Source organism: Pteropus vampyrus, unplaced genomic scaffold (genome assembly GCF_000151845.1).
Source record: "Pteropus vampyrus isolate Shadow unplaced genomic scaffold, Pvam_2.0 Scaffold152, whole genome shotgun sequence".
In the NCBI taxonomy this organism is placed as follows: domain Eukaryota; kingdom Metazoa; phylum Chordata; class Mammalia; order Chiroptera; family Pteropodidae; genus Pteropus; species Pteropus vampyrus.
This window is the reverse complement of record NW_011888933.1, coordinates 1,342,645-1,361,644: the sequence shown is the minus strand read 5'-3', so window position 1 is coordinate 1,361,644 and position 19,000 is coordinate 1,342,645. Positions and strand designations below refer to the sequence as shown.

At 40.0% G+C, this 19,000-nt stretch overlaps 1 protein-coding gene across 4 annotated transcripts in view; it reads right to left on the bottom strand.

The window, feature by feature from the left end:
• PLEKHM3 (pleckstrin homology domain containing M3) overlaps positions 1–19,000 on the bottom strand; it is a 171,491-nt gene that overhangs the window by 110,457 nt on the left and 42,034 nt on the right. For all 4 annotated transcript variants that reach the window (XM_023536249.1, XM_023536252.1, XM_023536251.1 and 1 more), the window contains one exon: positions 14,392–15,327. In XM_023536249.1, the coding sequence (XP_023392017.1) occupies positions 14,392–15,327 (936 nt within the window). The remainder of the gene's footprint in view (positions 1–14,391; positions 15,328–19,000) is intronic.

The following is a 19,000-nucleotide window of genomic DNA, read 5'->3' as shown; positions in this document are numbered from 1 at the left end:
GCCTTAGGAGCCCTGGCTGTGACCACGTGAATAAGCCTATCAAATTTAAGGGCCCATTATGTAATAATACATATGATGTATAAGCAATGCATGTGGATATTGTGATCTCCATCTTCCTGAGCCCTGGAATGAAGACTATGATTTTTAACCCTGTAAAGCCCCTAAAAGGATGATGGCTCAGGCAGACAGCATCCAATAACAGGAGTGGGGAGGAAAGGGGACAGCTATCAGGCAATCAGAACATGCCTGTGGGTGAGTGAAGGACATTGGATGAGGATCATATGGGGAAGTTGGGCTCGTGGGGCTGCCAGGACACTCTTCACATTATGGGGCACCTTTCACTCAATTAAAATTCCTTATCCTACCATGGATGAGAAACATCATTTTCGTAAAGGTTTCCCATCCATTGTCAAGCCACAATTAGACTTCCGTTCATTTAAGAGATCCCTTGGGGAATCTCTTAAATTTTCTGGGGGGGAAAATGCAGTGATGTACAATATTACTAAATCAAGATTTGACACTTTTGGTTTGGTTGATATTTTTGTAACATTTGAATTGTACATAGTCAAGGCAGCTTTATCTTCCCTCAAGTTATAGTGTCAAAGATGCTGACCCACAAGATGGAAAAGGCTGGCTCGAGGCTATATAATAAATGAGAAGCAGAGCTATAAACAAAAAATCAAGCTCTTGTGCTCCCAATTCATTACTTATCCCACTGAGTCTAGATGCTTCCCAGCCACCAAATCATGTGTATCTATTATTTCGTCTGGGAGCTGAGAAGAGCATCTTTATTGGTAAAGATGGAGAAAGACACCAAGACTTTCAAACTAAGTCTATCTTCTGTGTCAAAGGAACAGGCCTGGTGATTTGAAGGGGAAGTGATTCTCAGCAAGGCTTTTGGTTCAGCCCCATGATTTACTTTACTGGAAAAAAATTAGCAAGACATAACCCTTGGTATATTGGTTCATACTTGGTTAGAATATGCTTTTCAGCATGGTGACTATAGTAAACGATATTATATTGTATACCTAAAAGTTTCTTAGGTGTTAACTAACCTCTTTGTGGTATCATTTTGAAGTATATATGTATATCAAATCATCGCGCTGTACACCTTAAATGTACACAGTGTTATATGTTAATTATATCTCAATAAAGCTGGGATAGAAGATGATTAAGTTCTGGGGATCTAATGTACAGCATGGTGACTATAGTTAACAACTGTATTGTATACTTGAAAGTTGATAAGAGAATAGACCTTAAATGTTCCCACGAAAACAAAAAGTGTTTACTATGTGAGGTGACGGATGTCTTAGCTAACCTTAATATGGCAATCATACACATATATACACATATCAAATATATACACATATATACACATATCAAATCATCACAATATACACCTTAAACTTACACAGTGTTATTTGTCAATTACGTCTCAAAGCTGGGGGGAAATAAAAGAATGTGATTTTCAGTTTTTTGGAAATTGATACAAGCCTAAATGTCTTTGGTTTTAGAATCCCAATTCCCTTCTATATAGCAGGGGTTCCCAACCCCTGCACCGTGGACCGGCACAGGTCTGTGGCCTCTTATGAACGAGGCCACACAGCAGGAAGTGAGCGGCTGGGGAGTGAGCAAAGCTTCATTTGTATTTGCAGCCGCTCTCCAGTGCTAGCATCACCACCTCAGCTCCACTTCAGATCATCAGGCATTAGATTCTCATAAGAGCACGGGTCCCTGGTGCCAAAAAAGTTAGAGACCACTGTAGCACACACTAAATTATTTTCAGTGAAAGCTAATAAAATCAATTTTGCACGTGTATAATATTCTTTAAAAAAGGAAACATTATTTTAAGTCAAGATTTGAGAGTGGTATCTGGGTTAGAGAATGGGGATCACAAAGTCACTGGTTGTGTAAATCCTCCCACCACCTCATCTGGGGCTCTGGGAGGGCTGTAACCAGGCAGGGCAGCCCAGAGTTAGCCAGTTTCTTGGATGCTTCTGAAGCTGCTTGGTCCCAGGAAGACACCACCAGAAATCTCTCCTCAGGTGGGTGCACGAGGGAACAAGGTGAGTAGGCTGAGGCTTCCTCATGCTCTGGGAACAACCACTCATCCTTTCATCTAGCTACCATTTTTGCTATGAAAATGACCTGCTTAATGCCCTGTTGTGTTGTATAATATAGAACTGTCTGGTCTTTCTCTCTGGTTCCTGGCAGGGAGCTTCTAAACCTTTGGAATTTCCTGAGTGATACAAGTGTCCTCATTATTCATGGGCCTCTTGGATCACAACTGAGTTTCTGCTAATGAGATGACTCATGGTGGACCACTAAGTAGCTTCAGGATTGGGGGTGGTAACCAGAAGGACCAACCACATGATTAGAGGGTTGAGACTTTTAGTAAGTCTGACCTCTGGGAAGGGAATGGGGGCTGGAGAATAAGTTCAATCACAAGGTCAATGACTCAATCAAGCATGCCTATATAAAAATTCTGGATGCTGAAACTCTGTGAAACTTCTTGGTTGATGAACACATCGATGCGCTGGGAGGGTGACATGCCCTGATTCCACAGGGAGAGGGCACAGAATCCTGCATTTGGAGCCCTCCCTGACTTTGCCTTCTGAGCCTCTTCATTTGGCTCTTATTGGTTTGTATCTTTTCTAATAAAACTATAATTGTGAGCATAGTACCTTCCTGGGTTTTAAGTCATTCTAGCAAATTACCGACCTGAGGGAATCCCCAAATTTGTAGCCAGAGTACAGGTGGCCTGGGGATCCCTGGAACTTGTAGCTGGCATCTGCAGTGGAGGGCAGTCTTGTGGAGGATCAAGCCCTTAACACATGGGGTTTGCACTAACTGTGGGTAGTTAATGCCAGGGCTGAATTGCAGTACACCAATTGGAACTGAAGCACAATATGTGCGAATGAGGGAAATTCTGAAGGTACAGTGCCCAGAGCAGGGGTTTGCACTCTGTGTTTGAGGAATCCTTGTCCTGCAAACACAGAGTCAAGTAAGTTTGGAAATGCTGCATACTTATCCCTCCTACCAGTATAATAAAGGCTCTAAAAGTAGTCAAAATTACGTAGTCAAAAATTTAAATAAATAAAAAAGTCCCTGGACACCTTCGCAATCATAACTGATTTGCCAAAAGGGTAAGTTTTTAGTCTATCATTTATTAATATTTTAAACAATCTAGATGATTGGGTAGAGAACATGTTAATTATATCTGCAGATGACTCCAACCTAGGATTCCTAGAAAAGATGGTGCGAGGGAAGGTTCAAAATAGAAGATGATTAGAAATATTTAATGTGCTAGGTATAGAGCTAGGGAGACAGATGAAGAAGACAACATAACCCTTTCCAATATGGCATTTGCAGTTAAGTGGAGGAAACAGACATTAAATAAATGATTACACAGATGACAATATAATCTCAATTATGACAAGTACTAGAGTAAGAGGTACTAATCCAGCATTACAGCAGAGGGAACTAAATAGGCCCTAAATCAGCCTAGGGGATTGGTTGGAGAAGGTGTTTCTGAGAAAGTGATATTTAAGTAGTGACTTGAAGAATGAGTTGGGGGTAGTGGAGAGGGTGGCAATATTCCAGGAAGAGGCAACTGCACAAGAGAAGGCTCTGAGGTGCGTGGGAAGGAAGTGGTGCATTTGAGGAACAGAGTGAAGTCGGTGTGGCTGGAACTCAGTGTGTGGGAGAGAGTGACCAGAAGGCAAGAGTTGAAAGTGAGGAGGTGGGCAAGAGCCAAATCATGTGAAGGTCACCCTAGGGATGCTGGTCTTCATGCCAAAAGGAGTGGGAAGCCACTGAAGAACTATAAAGAAAGGTCTATCTATCAGGGCCAATCTGAGTTTTAATAAGATCACACTTGTTGCAATTAAGACGAGGTTTGGAAAAAGTGAGAATAGAAGCAGAAAGACTGGTTAGAAGGCCACTGTAGTTTTTGAGGGGAAAGATGGCCCAACTGGCAGCAAAGGAAGTGAAATACTACATATGCTTATCAAGTATAAAATAAAAACTAGGCATAACATTAGGATGTATTAAAAAAGAAGTCAGAATATGAGTAAAGGTCTTGAACTAATCTCTTCTTTTGTTTGTATTCACCACTGGGTAGAACCCTATAAGGACATCATTGTAGCTTCCAGAGTGTAAGAAAGACATGGAAACCTGGAGATTATCAGCAGATTGATGCCTCAGTGGTTAAAATATTGCACATATGTAGGAGAAACAGTTGAAGGAAATGTGCTTATATAACCCAGAGAAAAATGAAGTATGGCTTGATTCATTCACTAAGAACATTCTATAGGCTAGGCTGGTGGTTTCTCAAACTTTGACTGCAATCAAATCAACTGTAAAGTTTGTTAAAATCTCCAGGCCAGATAGCAGAGATCCTGACTTCAACAGGGAAGAGTCCAGCCATCACTCCCCATATCACCCTCAGGATGCTAATGCAAGTGGTGTTCCAACCACATTGAGAGATGCTGGCATCCTGCCCTCAAAAAAGTTAGACACAAGTCATGGGCCCATGACAGGGGTCCAGGACAGTGGAAGTGGGGTCCCGCAGGAGGAATGCTCAATCCTATCTGGGGAATTAGAATAGGGTGGGGGTAAGGTAGTCAAGGAAGGCTTGGAAAGAAGTCTTTCCAGGTATAAAGGATTTTTCACACCAGAAGTCTTTAATAAAGTAAAGTACAAAACTATACCTAGAACATTGCCAGTCAGCCCTGATCAGGGCTCATTACTTTGCAGGCCTGCTCCATTTTTTTATCTGAAACACATAAAGGAGTTTAATGCTCTTTGTTCTTTATTAATGTCATTTAATTAAAACATTTTCTATGTTAACATGTTTCAAGGTATAAAGACCAGCATACAGTTATATTTTCTACTGCTAAAATTAACTTTTAGTTTACCCCAACACCTCAATTTCTGGGACTGTATGTGGCCCATGTTTGTTGAATGAATGACTAGATGAAAATATGAACTCAAGAAATAAATTGGTATTACTATGTTTTAGATTTCCTTATTTAGAGATATATTTTAAAATGGCAAGTTTTTACTTAAATATGTCTCTGCTTTTAGGCCGTATAATAGATTTTAGAAAACCTCTCAAATAGCTCTTACTCTTAGATGAGCCCATGAAAACCTTAGTTTTTCAAGGAACTTAGCTAGAAATTAAGAAGAATATTGACCTACCCTGAAGCAGGATACCCCAGGTCTATCCTAAAACCACACCTACATCAATTTCTCTCATAATGAAAGGTCGATTAAGAGAAACTTTTAACTCAACTGTAGAGTCCAATAGTACATTAACACTTCCTTTAGAAGTTTGGCTGGAAATGAACACATGATGAGAACAATGTCAACCATAAAGGAAGCTACAAAAAGGGACAAGAACTTTCCAGACCAAAGTATAGCAACAAAGACTGGGAGAAATGAACAGCTTAACAGCTTAAAAAAAAAAAAAAAGATAGCACAGCTATGGCCTATGAAGTTCAGGAAGGTCTATCAAAAGATCTAAATCTTCTGAAATTCAAAATGATTTTATTCTTCTGAAACATATCAAAGACCAACATGTGACTTCTATGATGAGAACACCAGGAATAAATCAAAAAAGCAAATTTATATCCTATAAAATCAAACGGCCTACATATATAAGTGATCAAATCTCTCTGAATTTTAGAATGTGAAATAGTTCAAAACCCAAATTATAAAACCTTCTTCTTCTTCCATAGTCATTTACTAGTTCAGTGTGTATTCATATTTTAATACACATTTATTTTTATTTAAAATTATTTCCTGGACCTAGAAAGTTAAGACTGCAAAAAAGGGTAAAAAGCAATTTATCTAATAGCAATTTATCTAAAGAGCCAGGAAAAAGATTCCCATCTCTTGTCTTCTCACTCAAGCGATATTTCTGTGGGTTTAAAATCTCTTACCCAAAGGAAAGAGGTATTACTCATTAAATGAGGTTTAAATGGAGGACCACATTAACCTAATTTTCTCTAATCTTCTATAGACATTCAAAGAATCACAGAATGAGAGATAAAAGGGACCATGTAGTGCAAGGCTGGTCCTTCTAAATTATTCCAGACAGAGGGAAGTGTTGGAAGGAAACTCAAAGACCGTCAAGTTCAACTGTGTGCTATAATCACTTATTTAATTGTCTGGCTTCCAATTTTCAATTTCTGTGAGGACGGGTAATGGGATTATCTTGTTCACTATATATCAGGCACAGTGCTTAGGACCTAGTCTGTCTTCAATAAATATTTGAAGATGGGCTGAATTAATAAATCTCTTCATCTTACAGATGAGAACATTGTAGCTCAAATAAGTTAAGTTACTTGACTTGAGTTCAAAATTCTAGTTCTTCCAGTTTCATGAGCCAGGGCTGTTGACACTACTTATTTTCACCCAGGGCCATTGAATCTTCTTAAATAAGGGAAATCCAGTCCATTCTGGATGTTTCTGTTACCTTGGTCCAACGGATTTACACAAAATAAGCCTATTTTCTCTTCTTGGTGGCAGCCTTCGAATATACAGACAACACTGTGTCCCTCCTTAGTCTAGGTCACATTTGCATGGCATGGTATTTAGTACCCTCAGTATCCTATCAGATGTCAATAGATGTGGTTGTTTGCTCTTCAAGAGCAGCATCCATAGCCGAAATCTCCAGGTGTGGCCAGGAGAATATGATCTCTTCTTTCTAGACCTGTTTTATGCATGCTTTCGATGTGGCCACAGCAGCACAGATTCTGGCTTCCCTGCTGCCTCAGTTAATTTTCTGACTAGAAGTACAGGACTATATTTATTCCTACTAAGTCATATCTTGCTTGGCCCATTCCTCTAGCTGTGTTTCAGAACCTGGATTCAGCCTATTAGTTGTCCAATCTAGCTTTGTGAGAGCTACAAATTTGATAAGGATGCCTATGATATCTTTATCAAGGTAATTATTGTCCTATCTGGGCAAATAACAAAAATAGCTAATCCTTACATAGCACTTACTATGTGCCCAGCACAGTTCCAAGCTCTTTTAACTAATTTTATTGTCACCACAAACTTATGAGGTAGATGTGATTACTTCCCCATATCCGAGATTAAAAAATAGAGATACAGAGAGATTAAGTAATTTACCCAGGGTCATACAGTTAATGAATAGCACATCTGGAAACCTAGCCAGTCTGATTCCAGAGTGCTTGATCTTAATTACTAAATTATGCTGCTTCTCATTATCATCATGTATTTTTACTGACAATCTGCTAGGCTGAAAGGGATCCATTAGTCAACGATCCTTGGGTAAAGCTGCCAATCATTCACAAAATGACATAACTGTAATTTCTGATAACTCAGGTTTCTGTTTTGAGGGTTTTGCCAAATGCTTTTCTGAACATTAAGTGCTATATAGCATGGACCTGACCTGTCTTGTAATCCCTTGCTTTCTTTTGTGCATCCTCAACCAGACTATAAAGTCCTGGGGTCCAGACCATATCTATGTTTCTGTTATATCTTCCATAGCACCTACTATATGAGCACACAATAGAAAGTCAAGTTTTATCCTTCATAGATGGGTAGTAAAAGCCAAAGAGATTTTCCTTGAGTTTAATTCTGTAGGAAATAGAAGGATGAAGTTTAAAAAGGGGAAGTGGAGAGAGATACTCCTTTAGCGCTTCAGCTTTCAAATTCTTTACAACAGGGATTCTCTGACATAAGCAGAGACAGGATGCATTGGTCTCTAAGCCAGTGGCTATGATGGCTTAACCCCTTATTTCCTAGTCTCATTCTCTGGGTCACTCCTTTCAAGCCTCCAGACCCTCTTGGAGGGAATTCTATAAATCTTTGAAGAGCACAGCCTGCACCTCACCCTACTTGCATGTCCCAAGGTGCCTGGCAGAGCATGCGTGTGGCATCTATGAGGGGTTTAATAAATGTTTGTTGAAATGAACCATCCACCAGACTCCACTTAAGGATTTTATTATCAGCAACCCCTCCATGGTCATATTCAAGGTTGGGGAAACAAAACTTAGCCCTTTAGGACATACATACACACAAACTAGATTTCTCCTCTGGAAAGCAACAATCCAACACACTAAAAAACAAAATGACTTAGACAACACAAGGTAAGAAGGGAACACTGGGCTAAACAATTCTCATTTATCTAAGCTGTTGATATGTTTTGGGAGCATATCTAAGTTCTCTTTCATTGTCTTCTTCTCTTCCAATTGGCTACCTGCCTATTCCTTAACTCATATTTTCTTCACCTTACTACCACTCCTAGCAAGGGAGACAAATTTAAAAACAGTAGTAAAGAAATGACCTAGAGATATCAAGAAAAGTTCATTTCTTTTTATTTCTGTCTCTTGTTTCCTTAGGAGATCTAGCACTTTGGCTACTAGAGGATCCCCTGATTTTTTACACGGAAATCAAACAAATTTTGGCTATATTAGACCTTTTTTGTTTTCAAGAGCATAATATATAACTTCCTTCCTTGGCACTTAAAAACCTACAGATTTTTCTTTACAGATTTTTCTTTACTTAGACTCACATGCATAATCAGCTCTCACATTCAATTTCTCTTTTTCTTAAGAATTGCTATTCTGCATGATTTACTCTGAGGCCAATAAGTAACTAACTATGCCCAACTCAGAAATATTACTTCCAGACAGGCAGCTATTTAATGAATAATTAACCACTCTATACTTTCTATCAGGGATGCTTGTATTACCAGGGTAAAGGTATCCTTTATGTCTAAACAATGTCATAAAACAGGCCTTTGCCAGAAAGACGCCCTCATTTATCACATGAAATGCCATGTGGTATTAACAAGGTCGATACTGTTTGTTTAATATATTTTGCTTTCATAGGGGCTTGAAATGATTTGTTTTTGCAGCTGTAACAGAGTTAAATTAGGGCTTTAGCTTCGGTTTAGCTAGTTGGGCATATATAACCAGGGGCTATTAATTATCTTGCCTGGAGGGCTTTGTCATCTTCCCACATCTTACAGCATCTTCGGGGTACTGTTACACCACAAGCAGCCAGATTCAGTCCTCAAATAATCAATGCCCATGTCTCAGGTACTGAGGAGAGACTAAATAATTAAAATTTCTATTTCTAACTCCAAAACAACCCCCCCCCACACACGTAAATGTTATTAGTGCAGATTTTTAAAAAGTTGAATAAGGATTTTGAGAAAAATCTTAGTTCAAAGATTAGTTTCAGACATCCATTCCCACAAATGAGAAACTAAAGAAAAACACTTTTCTGACCTTAAAGCACCAATAATCAGCCCCCTTCCCCTTTCTCCTCACATTGCTGTTCTGCCTTAAGTAGAGCAGGGGAGAGGAGGAAGTTTGCTCCAAAGATAAACTTGTCAAAAGCCTGCACTACAATACTAATTCCTCTCTACCTGTTTGTGAATGTTAGCTGGGAGCAAGCGTTGAAAAGCTTTGGGGGGCAGCGGGGGGAAGCAAAGGGGAGAAGGGAAAAAGAGGAGAGGGGTTGCAAAGAAAAACTAGAGGACAATTCAAACAAAAATAAAATCTCTCTCTCTCCCCCCACTCCCCAACACACAGAGGGGAAAAAAATGCTCCCCCCAGCTCAGGTCCTAACAACATACTTCTGTATCAGAGGTTCATTGTCAATCAATTAGCCGAGGCAGCAGGGGTCTGTGAGGTGGGGGCACCCAGGGAAACAATGCGCAGCCCTGTTGTATTACTATTTAATCACTTTTGCTAAATAAATAGAGCAGCCCCGAGGTGCTGTCATGTCAAGGGAATTTATAACAAAAAAAAAAAACCTTCATTTTTCATTGGTCATTCCTTTTTTCCCTTCAGGACAAGAGAGGGTTATTACTGTAGCCTTAAGTTCCATCTTTGTGTTTCTTGCCTTTGATTCCCACTCGGACCCTGCCACTTTCTGGCACTAATTTGTCAGGCTGAACAAAGAGAGGATTTGTACCTCCTGTAAGGTCTCAATTAGGAATGGCTTCTGCTGTATTATGTGCCATTCAGAGAGGACACAATGCCGGTAATTACAGGAATTTGCACTAAATGGCTGAAGAATTCACAGAACCCCCCACCACCCCCACCTTGGGTTTACTCCTCCCAAGGGCTGGGGGGAAAAAAGGAAAGCAAAAAGCTCTTAATGCCAGAGAGATGTAATTACCAACAGCAATCCCAAGAGGTTAAACAGCAGCCAAAGGAGTAAAACCATAAAAACTGACAGTATGAAAATGGTAGAGGGGATCCCTTTGGCTCACTGTTTTTCTTGCTGTCTCTTCTGTTAACATTTTCAATGTCAGTTCAGAATCAGGAACGTTGTCCCACAGTGGGCCATCCAATTCCACTGCCAGATTACAAAGCAGTAACAAAAGGAATGCTTTAAAAGGTGAGCTTTGCATGTCTTGTTGCAACTATAAACAAGGCCCTGGACCCTTTTATTATAGTACTGTACTCAATTGCTAGGTTTCTTGATCTCAGGGAAATTACAGGAAAAATATCTGTGTGTACTAGTGCCAAGAAAACCATGTTATCTACTGAGAGGAAATAGGTATGTACATATGTCTAATGCCTGAAGAAAACAGAGCTGCTGCCTTATAATCTTATTTATACAGCATTTGGTGAAAAACCTAACTTAAAACCACTTACAGGTACATTCTTACTTCATAAGTATTTTAATAAGTTGCATAATCACTTGTTTTAGCATTAATATTTTAATACCATAGATTCCCCAATGCAAACATAATTTTTGAATTCCAATCAGTAATTTCATTAAAGAAGCATATCTCATTTTCTGCTACAGAGGTGTTTCTGGAAAGCTGTACTAAAGCACCAACAAATGAACTGTTCTTAACTATTTTAGTCACATGCTCCTCTGCTCAGGAACCTTCTGTGGCTTTAGGGTTAGACATTAAGTTTGATTTTATCAAACTGTCCTTTTTCTGTAGGTCAGAAATGACCAAATATCTGCAATTTCATATAGTTCCACTTGGCACCACCTCTAATGGTTCTCTAATCCCATGTATGTGCCTCACCTCTACAGCTTCGTCGCAGTTGCCATTTGGCAGTCATAACGTGATTATCTGATTAATGTCTGTTTTCCCTGGTGAACTGCAAGCTCCACGAGAGCAGGTATCATGTCTGCTTTCTTGGGGCACTGACTTGTCCAGGTGTACCCAATTTTCAGGCACATGGTTAGAAACTCAGGACACAATAAATGGTAGAATGAATGGAAGAACTTAATTTTCAAAGGCATGATTCGGGAAGAAGAAACAGCAAGTGTAAAGGCCCCGGAGGCAGCAATGACCAAGGTAGGTTCCAGAATAGCAAGAACACCATCTTGGCTGAGGCTTCCCAAGCATAAGACAGCCATGAGGCTGGAGAGTAAGCCATGGAACAAACTACACATAATCAAATACAACTACAAAAAGTTCAAGCACATGTTAAGAACTATACAGTTATACATAAGCATGGTATTTTCAAAACCATAATCTCAGGCATTTTTGGATGGTCGTGGTCCATTTTCTCTGAAGGGGCTCTTTAAGCTTCAAAGAAAGATACAGAAAATTCTTCACCTACAGAAAGAATTTAGTGCAATAAAGCTAACTGCACTATTTTGTAGATTTAAAAGCCAACATTTGTGGCTCCACTGAATAGCAACTGAATGACATCATTAATAAAGAGCTACTCAGTGCAATCTCTCACTTTTAAAGTTTATTCATCAAAAAACTTAAAGGGGGACTAAGTGGACATAAAAACTTACAGTCTAAAGAGGCTCACTAAAACCATAAAATATTGTGAATTAGCTTCTCCTTAAAATAAAAGATAAAGCCAAGACTCAACCAAAAACAATTTACTGGACTTTTTGGCCTTCTAGAAGGTAAACATGCTACGCAACCAGCTTTTTCACCAAATGTGTTTTTTATGAGGATGCAAAGTTAGGGGACACAAGTACTAAACGAAGATGCAGCTGGTTTAGGTTAACTGTGTTTGTGAGAAACACAGATCAATTTTTTAAAGTTCCATCTGCTATAATAATCTTTGATATAATAAACAGCCTCCCAAGTAATTTAAAAAACATTCAGGTTTTGCTTAACAAGTTCTTCTGCCTTTTTCTTTTGAGACTCTGCCCCCTACAGGAGATAAAGTAGTCCTGCCTATGGCAGGAAACCAGTATTCCTCGTGAACCTGGTAAACCACACGTATCACAAAACAATTGACGTAGCAGTTTCCGATATAAGAGGGAGCATTGAAATGAAATTAAAATTTTCAACTTTGGAATTGGCCATACTACACAAATTAGGTGTGACTTCTCCCCGCCCCAAATTAAAAACTGACCAGTGCCTCATTAACTCCAAACTAAAGCATGAAAGTACAAGCCGAGCAGAGCAAATGAGTTTTAGACTACATTGCCCCTGTCTCCTGGATGCCCTGTTACCACACGTCCCTAACTTATTCTCCAACCAGCCAAATTTAGTGAGCACCAGATTTAGGCAACAAAGGAAGGCAACTCTAACACATGGAACCGAAAGCAGCTGCCCGAAAGTTCTATCCCTGTCTATTATGTAATCCTCTTCCTATTCTTTTCTACTCAGCTTCCTTCTCCCTGCCTCTTCTACTCATTCACCTTTCTCTATCTTTTTCCTGTTTTCATTTCTCTAACTGCCAGATGCAGGGGGCGTGCTGAATGGTACCCACTACTTGTATTTCTCCTTCCTCTGTCTGAGTGCTAGGAAGGCTCCTACTGCAGTACAGAACGGTGCAAACTCCATCTGGAAGCAAACTTATGAGAGGACGGTGAATTAGGTGACAATTAGGTGACAATCTTTGTGTAACACCTGAGGTTTTTCTTCCTCTTTTACTAGAAAGTTTCCCAATTCAGCTACTCCAGTCTCTACCATGAGAACTAAGCTGAGCTGTTATCTCTGATTCCAATAACACAGGAGATGTGTTGATAATATCAACAATCTAAATAATTCCAGAATGCCCACAGAGCAAGCACTCAATAAATTATTGTTGAATGCCCGAACTTGGAGACATTCTTTTCTATCTAGTGAGGGTTCTTTTCTTTCTAGTTTACTGCTTTGGGGAAGGTGAGAGGAATGGGGAGTAGAGGAGAGAACCAGTAATAGAGTTTTAAGAAAATAACAGATAAACTTTGAAATATACTTTATCTACTAGTATAATACTGAAATGTCAATTATTTCTAAATATCTGCACTAAAACCAGTGTCTCCTTATTTCAAAACCATTTTCCAAAAGTAGCTGGCTGACTTAAGACAAGGCCTTTCTTGCCTGCAGATGCACCCACATCCCCTAGTGTGGCTTCTTTGCCAGCTTGGTGCTTCTGGTCTCCTCCCCCCATCCCCGCACCCGCAGGTTTCTGCTTCACAGTCACTGAGGCCCTCCAAGCAAAGCATGAGTAATTCCCTTGCTCCTCCCCGCCCCCACCCTTAGGTAAATTATTTTTTAACTAACCTAAATTCAAAATGGGGAGGGGAGGGGGGTTCAGTGTGCCACCACTATTTGGCTTTGGATGCAAGAACAAGCACAAAATTTTAAATTTGGTCTTAGTTGATTGTGAGCTGCTTGTATATTTTTAAACAATACACTTAAATCTGAAATACTTGCATTAAAATCTTCCAAATCAGGCTTCCAATTAAAGCTGCCTTTGTGGTAAATTTCTTGTCCCAAATAGTGGGGTTTAGTGAAAGGGAAATAATTTGATTTTGTCTATAGTAGATATACTGGATGGGGAGTGGGGGGAGAAGCAATAATAGGGTTTTAAGAAATAACAAATGATTGGCCTTGAACTCCACTTTGTGTCTCACCCTTTCATAGCAGTTCCAGAAGCCCCAGGCTTCCCCAGAATGAGGCATAGGCCCATCGTGACTCAGAGGTCATCTGCTTAATCATCTTAGCCACCTCCACATTTCTGTCAAGGCTGACTTTTTAGATTCTACCTCAATAGGACTGGAGAAGGTCATGATCAATGACAGTTACCGTGGACATTTTCCTTGCCTAAGGATGTTAGCAGTCAGCTTTGGGCCTGAATGTCTCTTATGAGACAATCTGTGACATCCGCATTCACACTGACCTTTAAGAAGGCAGAGGAAACAATCAGAGCAGATTCAGGAAGCCTAGAGTCTGGACTGGTAATGCTTCTGCCAAGTCATTTTGATTCAGTGGGGTCTACCATCTCTGTTTCTACTTACTTCACCAGCATGGCATGAAGATAAACAGATGTTTTAACATAGCAAACTCCTTGAAGGAGCGATGCTTTTTAAACAAGGAGCTGTGACTGGCCTATTGAGGGGATTTTTAAAGTGAATTCCGATTGTGGGATTCAGATTGTTCTTTGATGAGCGTTAGACTGAAAATTTGCTTCATACCTGCACATTTGAAACTCTGAGCAGTGAGTCCTCGTTCCAAAGACAAAGTTGTCAGAATGCTGAGGAAGCTGGTGGTCACGGACTGGCGTTTGTTCTTCCTGAGTTCGTGCCCACCCACCTGATCCTTGGGCTTGTTCCTCAGTGTGACTTGCAGGTTTTGCTCTGAACTCCTCGCCACGTTGGCCGCTGTTTTCAGAGCCTCCATCCACTCCTGAGCCTTCTGTCGCGTCTCTGAACGGAGGCGAAGGACATCTTGGGGGAAAATAACTTGAAAGCAAGAGTCACAGCCGTCCAGGTTGTCCATCTGGACAGCCAGACACACGTCCACATTGTAGCTTAGCAGGGGGTCCTCATCTAGCTTGCCGGGATGAAAGGCCATAAGGTAGGCCCTGCTCAGCACAAACGTAAATGCCTTCCAGTTGTTCTGGACAGTTAGCCTGTAGAGCGTCCCTGACTTGAGTATATTTTGGTACTGTTTGGGGCTGTCCAAGACAGGGGACGGTGCGAGCAGCTCGCTAGATTTCTTCTGTAAACAATGATTCTGTGTACAGTCAACATGATAACCAAGCCCTGGTGAGTTTGCCAGCTCATCCTGCTGTCCCATGTAACCAGGCACAGCGGCGTGCACGCCTTCCCAGAGCTTCTGCCCCCAGTCCAAGGCCTCCCATGGGGACTCTGCCTTTAGCTGCAGCTGAGTGTTGTCATACAGAACAGTATCTACCAGCCTGGCCTCAAGGTTGCCCAGAACAGATATGCTCTGGAAATGCGAAAGCTGGTACGTGGCATAGAGGTTTTGATTCCCGCTGCTGTCGAGGCTGTAGAAGTATAAATTGTAGGGTGAGAGTTCTGCATAACAGCTTTGCCAGCAACTGTCATGGTCCTTCCTAATCTCCAGGTAACCCTTCTTCAGAATGTTTGGGAACGCCTGCTTGTGTTCTAGAAGGAAAGAAACAAAAACAATGAAGCTATGTATTAATTCATTAAAATGCACAAATCGAATGAGATGAAAAGAAAGGTGCAAGAAACCAAACAGATCAGGGGTTGACATCCGTCTGGTTTAAACTACACACAGTGTTAGTAGTAAAATTCCAAGATAGTATCTACTTGACAAGATGTAATTGGGGAAAATCTCAGGTCTAAAAAACTTAACCAGGGTAGGATTACGAGTACAAGAGTAAGTATTGGGGAGGGAAGCAATGTCAATGTGACATGCAGAGGTCTGTGAAAAACAGAAATATTAGAACAACTGTGACTATGCCTCATGGGCCTATGAAACTGCTCTTTGCTAGGATATCTTGTTTTCTAAGTGAGGTTCTTACAGAGCACCAAACGCACAAGACAGAAAGTTCCTCCTGCCACTTGACCTAACTCTCAGCTAATACTACTCATTTTTTCTTTAGGGTGGTGAAGCCAAGAAGGATCAATAAAAACGACAGAGCAGGAAGTGTGCTGCTCGCAGACTCCGTTTTCTCAGACACCCAAATTAGACTTCAAGGCCCATTGATGAGCCTCCTGTTTTATAACCAGTTCTCTAGACTTCACTCAACAAGCTCACTTTTTAGGTCTCTGCTTAGATAGAGCCTGAGCCTGAGTGTGCTGTTCCCTTCGCTTGCCGTGTTCCTTCCCACCGCTTCCACCAGCTTCCACACACTTCATCCTTTCCTCGGCTAGCCCCTCTACCAGAAAGGGGGTTTGTCCTAACTGCCCCCCACCAACTTCTACCCCCTTGCCCGCATACACATATCCCTGGGTCGGAATCAGGTATCCCTACTATATTATTCCTCTTTGATGGGCTCTTATCAAGCTGTATTATAATCACTTATTTAAATATCAAAACAAATAAAATACATTTTGAAGTTTTTGTTTGTTCGGTTTTTTTTGTTTTTTTTTTTTTTTAAGTCTGTCCTTCCTACTGCTCCCCTGAGCACAGGGATGAAGTCTGTCTTTTCATCGTTATATCACAGCACGTAATGCAATGTCTGGTACATGTTGAATCAGAAATACAGCTTCTAGCACAATGCTCAGCATATAGTACGTATAATGCTTACCCTTCCCCTCCATTTTATCTGCTTATACCATCTTTGATCAATGACTAGCTACAATATATACAAGTTTAGCATTTCACTAAAAGGGGATATCACTTGAGAGATTTCTTGATACTATTATTGGGCATGAAAACGACAACCATGTAAGAGGAAACAGTCCTCCCTGGTAGAGATTTTCATTTCGGAGATGTTTCTCGGTCTCTTTGTGCTGACACACATTGGAGACAGTCATAAGCTAATTGAGTCATCCCCTAAAGGAGATAAATCATACTCCCAAAGGGTATGATTTCTGATCTTGGCTGAAGAAAAAAAGGGTAACACAGACCTAGATCTTAAAATAGCAAACCAAAAGAGAAAAGGAGAGAAATGAGGCAGAGGAAAGCCAATTTTACCTGCTTTACATTTCTAGTCCTGACATTCATTAGTATTTCTGTGGTAACTCAAAAGCCATTAATTTCTTGCAACCCACACTAATCCCTTTGTAGAAAGAGATAATGGATGCCTATTCTCAGGTTATCTTTCTTTTCTGATAATGTAATAAGGGAGGCAGTGCTGTTAGAGACACTGCTGCCGCCTTTCCCCCTCTCATTTCCATCACGCTCCAATGATAGTTCAACCTTTCGCACAATAAGACTTGTAACCGTGCATCCCTCCATCCCCATCCCTTCCATGACCCAGCGGCTCAGCTATGTGTCCCTGAGTAAAAAAAAACACCTCTCTTGCTTTTAGCTAGAAATTTTCCTCTCCTTTTCTTTCCTCCCTGAGAGCTTTTTACAACAGCTACCATGAATTAAAAATTCTACCTTAATTGGGTCCAGGTTTTAGCAGCAAACCTGACTAAAACCTCACTATAAAACCTAGGGTGGTAGATAAGAGGGAGTCGTGAAAATTTCCTCACCTTCTTGATGCAGAATAAGGGTAAAAAAAAAAAATTGTTGTGTTTCAATATTTTCCCCCACCTCAGCTCAGCCCTCTCTAAGTAGGTATGTTAAAGTGAGACAGAAACGAGGCGTGTTTGTCTTGGAAATGGACCATATTCGTAGACTGCACTTCGTGTAATTCTTGAAAAAGAAGAATCAAGACAAAGAAAGCAAATGTGATCAGAAAACTGTTCTCTGAGGTGCATATTCCCCTCCAGAGGGTTTGTTTATGTCAGATCTTAGTACTATTTGGCGAGTGATATATTAATTATCTTTGTAGGGAACTAGAGAACTACCATTTCTCTTTAATCTCTGACAACTGCTACTTTCCACTGGATCTGAAGTTTATTTTTAACATTTTTTCTATTGACAAATCAGAAGTTATAATTTAAATCTAAGCTTTCATTAATTTATAACTTTTGTTTCCCCAGACCATATCAATTCATTTAATTAACCCATACACATTATTGTGAAGTGTTCACTTTTACAAATTAATATAATATCTGTCTTAACCGATATCATAAGTGATTCACATGGGACCACTGACAAAGATTATCATGATTTCCTCAATCAAATAGAGAAAGATGATCAAAATGAATCACTGTGCCTATAAATTTCATACTGAAACCACAAGACAGTAATTCCTCATGAAAAAGAAAAAAGAAAAAAACACAGAAGTCTTTGTTTCCCCATCGCTTTTCACTTTGGCCTGCTTGAAGACCTAGTTCAGTTCCTCCTCAATGAAGATCCTTTTTCCCTCTCTTCTTCATCCCATTGTACCCTGTGCAGTGGTTTAAGGACAATAACTGTTACTAACTAAAGAGGAAGAAAGGCATTTTCTCCATCGTGTACCTGATTCACTTCCGTACTGCTCACACACCAAAGAGTTCCTCTTTTTGCCATTATTTCCTCTATTTGTTCTCAAAAAAGCTTCCATTCTTATAGTCACCACCTTAATCAAGGTCTTAAATGGGCTCCCACTTCTAGTCTTCCTGCTGGCCATGTCACACACTATTACCAGATAAACCTTTTTGGGTCACTCATAGCCCTTTCCATGCCCCTCCTTAGGCCAAAATCCTTCACAAGTTTCCTAGTGCTACACAGTAAAGTCAAACCCCTTAGCTTGGCCTTATAACATTTTGTTATGAAAAATTTCAAATACACTCAGAAGCATGTAGAAGAGTAAAATGAACATCCCTGTGGAATCATCCCTCAACTTCAAAAACCATCGTTTCTGCTATTGTTTCATCTCTCCCATCCCACTCCAACTCGTGCTTTTTACTGTTGTTGTTTTGCTGGAATATTTGAAAGCAAATTGCAGATATTTTATCATTTCTACCATAAATACTTCAGGATGTACCTCTAACAAATAAGAACTTAAAATATATATATATATATATATATTAGTCATATATATATGACTATTTTCACTCTCAACATGAATAATTCCTTATCTAATACCCAGTCTGTATCTAATTTTCCCAGATTGTCTCAAAAAAATTTTAATACAGATGGTTTATTCAAATTAAGTTCACACATTGATTTGGCTTTTAAGTCTCATTAAATCTGTAACAGTTTCCTCTTCTTCCTTTTTTTCATGCCATGTATTTATTAAAGTTCCTATAGAACTTCTCACATTCTGGA